Source organism: Vanessa atalanta, chromosome 17 (assembly GCF_905147765.1).
Source record: "Vanessa atalanta chromosome 17, ilVanAtal1.2, whole genome shotgun sequence".
In the NCBI taxonomy this organism is placed as follows: Eukaryota; Metazoa; Arthropoda; class Insecta; order Lepidoptera; family Nymphalidae; genus Vanessa; species Vanessa atalanta.
The window spans coordinates 3,374,033-3,381,038 of NC_061887.1; the positions used below are offsets into that span (position 1 = coordinate 3,374,033).

The 7,006-nt window shown below is 32.4% G+C and overlaps 1 protein-coding gene across 1 annotated transcript; it reads left to right on the forward strand.

The window, feature by feature from the left end:
* Nucleotides 1-74: 74 nt before the first annotated feature.
* On the forward strand, nucleotides 75-4,337 carry LOC125070638 (juvenile hormone esterase-like). Its single transcript, XM_047680586.1, has 4 exons — nucleotides 75-123; nucleotides 2,248-2,435; nucleotides 2,519-3,804; nucleotides 4,044-4,337. The coding sequence occupies exons 1-4, from the start codon at nucleotides 75-77 to the stop codon at nucleotides 4,219-4,221; spliced, it is 1,701 nt and encodes a 566-aa protein (XP_047536542.1). The 3' UTR covers nucleotides 4,222-4,337.
* Nucleotides 4,338-7,006: the final 2,669 nt, after the last annotated feature.

Here is a 7,006-nt window from a genome sequence, read left to right on the forward strand (position 1 = left end):
GTTACCACAGGAAACACTAGATTTAATTATCTATTAAAGTATCTTTAGTGTACTTAGCTTTCAGACTCTCAACAATGGGTGTTCGACAGCAAGAAGCATCTCAAGTACAGTCTGCGTTATGCGGTATGTATGTTATGTACGTTTGTAAGTTACAGGACTAGCACAGTACCAGTAACCTTAACTTTTCTGCTCTGGGAGCAGAAATTTTATGGAATCTAGAGGTAATTCAATTATTTTCGTGTATTAAAGTTCTTCCTAAAAATCTAGGACAGGACTGCTATAGCTAGAATACGATATTTGGAAGATCGCGCTAATACCCGGTAAAACGGAATTACAGGACGAAAATTGGACATCATCCTCTACAAGGCGTCCATTTCAAATTATACTGTTACTCAAATATTTAAATTCCAATTAATAAGAACATAAATGTTAATTTTAGGTAACAAGTCGCAGACTTAGGTCTACGACCCTCGACAGAGTAGTGCCATTGTTGTAATTTATGAAACTCTCATTACGTAGATAGTAGTACTATTTATATATTATGTTTTGCCTCTAATTTTGTCTTGTGGAAGGTTTTTTATTTAGTTGACAATTATGACTTACTAAAAAAAATTAGCAATATCTGGTGTCACCGTCTATTTGCATTTTTTTTTGTAATTTCAACTAGAGATATGTCCAAGTCTGACTTTATTGGCCAAGACTTACTCCAGTCAGGGCAATGTCCTTAAACTTAGCAGTCTGTTGTTAACAATGTACTAAAGTTAAAGAAGGATGCCAACTACTTACTTTTTGTAGGAAACCGTGAGCTATCCCTTGTATAAAGTAATGTGAAAATATACAGAAATATATTAATAGAGTGGTGAAATGGAGTACGGTACAATTGAATAGTTTCAAATGTATATCCATTATTTCCGCCCATTTTCCATATTTTCGTATGGGCTATATATGTCATGCGCTTTATAAATACTACATTGACCCTTCAATGGTTGTAGTCAGAAGGGTTAGGGACTTAAAATTCATGGTCGCGTATAAAAAGTATAGAATTTTTGATTGATATCTTATATGCCACCTAAATAAAAACTTAATAAGAAACCAACACAATAATAAACAAAATAAATAAACAAAATTTGACTTCGGATTGACCAGATATCGTTGGTCGAGGGCTTGAATAATTTACCATATTCAATATGGATATCGAGCCGAAATGGCCCAGTGGTTAGAACGCGTGCATCTTAACCGATGATTTCGGGTTCAAACCCAGGCAGGCACCACTGAAATTTCATGTGCTTAATTTGTGTTTATAATTCATCTCGTGCTCGGCGGTGAAGGAAAACATCGTGAGGAAACCTGCATGTGTCTAATTTCAACGAAATTCAGCCACATGTGTATTCCGCCAACTCGCATTGGAGCAGCGTGGTGGAATATGCTCCAAACCTTCTCCTCAAAGGGAGAGAAGGCCTTTATCCCAGCAGTGGGACATTTACGGGCTGCTTATGTAATATGGATATGCGAAAAAATGGCGTTTTGAACGTTAAAGAAGAAGGGACCTTGGAAGTTAAGTTAAAGTAATGTGAAATAGTTTTATAAATAATAATATATTAATCTAGAACTGTTTGCGGTGCACAATATAGCTGAGGTATTAGCAAATCGCATGGAATACGTAAATAATTCTTCGATCGGAATAGGCTATAAATATAGTTTTATGTTGGAGCGGGTCCAAAATAAATTCACCAAGTACCTAGGATAGGAACCCATACTCGTATAATCCGCTAATCTGTCCAACTTAGTTTTGGGTATTATGCACATTATTAATATTCAGAAAATAGCACAGAAGATATCGATTTCACACCATTACACATTGCATTGGCATTAGAGTTATCTGTAGTAATAGTTAAGATAATGTAATAAATTTGATTTAATAAATAAATGAACAGGCTTACCTAAATATATATATATCTAAAATAATCGATTTAAATGAGAGAGAGAGAGAGAGAGAGACTACATGTTGAGATTTGTTAAAATTTGGACTATATCAAAAACTTTAATTTATTGTATTGAAATCTATTTTAAATAAACGTAAATATTTGTTATTTAAAAAAATCTACGAAAGCATTACAAATTGAATACTTACCTAGTAAGAAATACAATAGTTATTTTTAAAACATTTTCATGGTTTAAAATATTGTTTCCATAATATGGCCTGCCATGTTGGTATGGAAATCACACTATTCATTGTTTCGTTTTAAGTAATGTTTGTTGCATATATTTTCTATGTTCTTGTTTTAATCATATATAACTATTCGTTAGTTTCATATAAAACTAGTGAATTAATATTGATTGGTAAAAAACTGTATACGTTATTTGAAAATAAATCATATACAGCTTTTTATGATATTCCATATGCCCGACCACCGATCAACGAACTGAGATTTAAGGTATGTATCACTCGTTAAATAAATTTTAAGATTGGCATTATCTTGAGTTTCTTGTTTAATTATTATTATGTGTGTAATTTCAGCCTCCGAAATACATTTCGTTTTTTGAAAATGGTATATATGACTACAGCAGACCCTGCTGCAAAACGTGTGCAATTGTTAATAATGAAGATTGTTTATATCTGTCTATATACTCGCCAAATATCGGTAATAAAACGAAACAATATCCAGTTTTAGTATGGGCTAATGAATATTCCAATCTTCATGGGCCTGATTTTTTTATAGACGAAAATATAATAGTAGTAACTGTGTCATTTAGGTTTTCTATTTTTGGATTCCTTAATACAGAAGATGATTACGCTGAAGGAAATATGGGAGCTAAGGATATATTAATGGCACTTAAATGGTTGCGTGAAAACATTATGATTTTTAATGGTGATCCGAACAGAGTTACGATTATTGGTTCTGGTTTAGCATCCACTCCGGTTGCATCAATGCTAGTCTCAATAGCTGCAGATGATCTGTTCAAAAGAGCTATAATTTTAGATGGCAGTGCACTATCTCCAGCTGAGTATAGACACAATAATTTAGAGGTTGCACATAAATTGTATCGGAGACTAAATAGAAATTTCGATTTATTTAATATAAAGAAACTTTATAAAATTATAGATGATACATCTTCAGCGGAATTGGTATTGGCGAGTAGTAATCTATACGATAGTACGGAGGTAAGGGATAGTCAAAGATTGATTAATTCTTTTGGTTGTTCATTAGAAATGTCGTCTAAAATGCCATTTATGACTCAGTCTCCTGTGGATGTATATAATGGAAAAAATATAAATAATAATATTCAAGTAATATTTGGGTATACTACTTTGACAAATTTATATAAATTAAATGGTCTAGCAAAAAACAGAGAACTTCTAGCATATCTTAATTACAATTTTCAATATTTACTTCCCTTTGAAGGTGAGTGTAACGAATATGATTCAAAACGATATCGAGAGATAAAAAAAGAAATATTGGATTTTTATTTTTTAAACGGTACTATTGGAAAACGAAGTTTAAAGCGATACGCAAAGTATGTTTCTGATCAAGATATTTATCCATTGCTTCGACAAGCTACATTGCATAATCGATCGTCTGATAGCGATGTTTACTTGTATAGATTTGCTTTCAAAGGATCTTTAAATACTGGTTGGCGATCATCGGTGCCGAATTTGGAATGGACTGGAGCAACGTTAGGAGATGAAACGTGTTATCTATTCAAATGCAAATCAGAAACAGATGTCTATAAAAGCCTTAAATGCAATGAAAGGCACTTCATTAAGAAAATTGTAAGGCTTTTAGCAAACTTTGTAAAACACGGGTAAGAAAATATAATTTCTTTATTGATGAAATAATTTATTAAGTGAATGATATTGAGTTTTCTTATTTCGGTCGTTTTATGTTATTTTCTTTTTTATCACTTTAAACAGTTATAAAATAAAATATATCGTGTTGTGGTATTTTGCAATAATCCTTTAATTATAAAGGACTATGATAAATAAAATCGTATTATTATTTTTAATTGTAATCTCATTAAAAAATATTTTAACATTTTTTTAGAAACCCCACTCCGAATCCTAGAGACAATATTCTGGATACTTTACAATGGATGCCGTTGGGAAGAAATGAAAATTTGCAAGCGATGAATTTTGGTCAACATTTGAGGATGGTTGACGTGCCTGAGGAGAAGAGAAAACATTTTTGGGACCGACTAATGAAAGAGTATTTCCATGATTAATGAAGATTTTTTATATATATTCAGGACTATTTCCTCGCCCGAGTCTCAGTACTCAGCGCATCAACAAGTGACGCTGTTATGGCCAGTATGTCGGTCTACGATTAATAAACACTTAAAAAAATATTTCTGAATGATATTTTATCTAAAACAATCGTTATTTGTCTTAAACTAGCCCTTATTCCATTAATTTGGTTATTTAGAAGGGGTGTATTTTTTTTTTCGTTCCATTCGTCGTATTTGTAGTCATATACTCAGTTGCTTTTTTTTTGGAGCCGTTAAAATTATTAATTTTTTCAGACTTCCTCTGGCTTTATATCTTGAATAATATTAAATTAGTAAGTCTGTGTATATACTGTTTTTACGATCGAACTACTAACACCATTTTCATAATATTAAATAACAACACTGAAATAATGAAGGATTGATTAAATTAGATCATTATTGAGCACTTCGGCTCCTCACATGGTAACACGTTACTTAAATGCGGGTTACATGGGCTTAACCCGTGTTTTCTGTTCGATTTTACATTGAGCAGGGTTCAGCCAGACTAATTCAATTATCTTTGCTACGGCATCGTTAATATCCGAACGTCACATGAAACCGTTTTAGTAACGTCGACATTTATGAGTTTTAATGACAGGCTTATGTATGAAAATTTAAATTTAATAAATGAACGTCTATACTTTTTTAATTAACATTTTTTTTATTCTACGGCGGAGGTCCTAGAGGCACTAATGGTAAGTGTTCACCACTGCCCATAGATATTTGCGCGCTAAGAATAACCATTTCTTAGATTGCGAATGTACCACTAACCTTGGGAACTAAAATGTTACGTCCCTTGTTCCTGTTCTTACACTCGGTTTCTCATCCTTCCAACCTGAACACAACAATACTAAGTATTGCTGCTTGGGGGTAGTGAATGTGATCAGTGGGTGGTAACTACCACAATCGGGGTTGCCAAGTTACTTTTATTATTGTGTTGAGATTTTTTTTTATATAATCGGTATTATAATTGGTAGGCAGACTGTCAAATGAACCACCTGATAGTAAGTGATAACCACCCCCTAAATCATTTTCAATTTAAGGAATATTAACCTTTCTTTATATCTCCAATGCACCGCCATGGGAATTATGGAGGTAGGTCCCGTGTGCCTACAGGCATACTTTTACGTTATACTGGCTCATTCGATCTTTAAACAGAAACACAAAAATACTATGTACTACTACTGCCGCCACTAAGTAAATTATAGCAATAAGATCTTTGAGTGAAAATCGTACAGCAGTATCAGAAATAAGTCGTAAGTAATTTAATATATAAAGGTATATTTTGGTAAACGCCTAAACCTCACTAAGAACGGAACTTACCTTACTACAATTAGATTACACTTTAAGACTGATTTATTATATTAGAATGTCAAAAAATAAATATCATGTCATCATAATTTGAGTCGTAAATCCAAAGTATGAAAGCGAACAGATTTATTAATATTTGTCAAGTCACACGTGTACTTTGACACGTAACCACATTGAGATGCGGAACCGCAAACTGCCAACAAATAGGTATTTGTGGCGCTGCAAATGATTGCATCCGTTTGTCATGGTGTCATCGAAAAACGGGTTATAAGGTAACTTCCATGAATATAAAAACCATATTACGGACATGTTTATATGTAAAATACTTTTCGGAAAGTATTCATTGTGGGTGAAACGATTGAGGTATTTGGCGTATTTTTTAAATAATAATATTAGGATATCGTTTGTCGCATGTTTGATGCTTACCTATAAAAAAAAATGACTTATACACTACATGCAGCCTGATCCTGATATGTTTCTGTACCCAGTCGTACAGAAACATACAATTTGCAGATTTTGAGAACTTTATTTAAGACACGAAAGAGTAATTTTCGGAAATTCTTTCTCCAAATGGCGTAAATTGGGGATGAAAGTGTTTGCATCTTCATATGGATCATCTTTTGTATCTGGTTATATAAATGTTTTTGTAAAGGTTTCTATTAACTCAGTTATGTCAACATACTCTATGCGGTTGAATAGAATATGAAATTTTGTATGAAAGTTCATCATTTTCGTCGAAAACATGTTGTCGCGTGGTCTTTTTAGTCTTTTTTTTGTTTTTGATTGTTAACTTCTTACTTATACGAAACTACCTTATTGAAGAAACCGAGAGGGAAAAAACAAACTCCCTTACAATACAAAGCATTTTTTTCCTATTATATATTGGCTCATTGAACCTTTAAATCTTCTCATCCATTATTCTACGGATAAACATAAAATAATTCTGTTTAAATTAGTAAGGTAGTGTAATTACACCCATATGTCTCTAGTGGTTGAAATTGCAATAAACAATATAATAAAGATTTTACATTCACCTGTTATTATACAACAAAGGAAATCAATCAAGTCTGAGAAAATTTCGCGCAGTAGCTTATTTAAATGAATAATTATCGTGAACATAGTAAATATAACTCGGAAATTTCTTGTACTGCTTCGACACAAACCATCAAATATACGATTAATTATCCAGTTAACGACATCAATCAGCTAATGGATGTTTTATACCGCGGTCGGTGGTGAACGGTAGGCAACACAGATTTGCTACTAATACGTATTTGAAGAAAATTGGAAATGTCGAGATGATATTCTAAATATGAATCTCTTTACAGTTTGGTGTCATAAAGCATATTTCAATTCTATTATCATATTTATCCTGTACTTGTTCATGAAGGAAAACATCGTGCAGCAACAAATTTTGTTTACGTATTTTTTT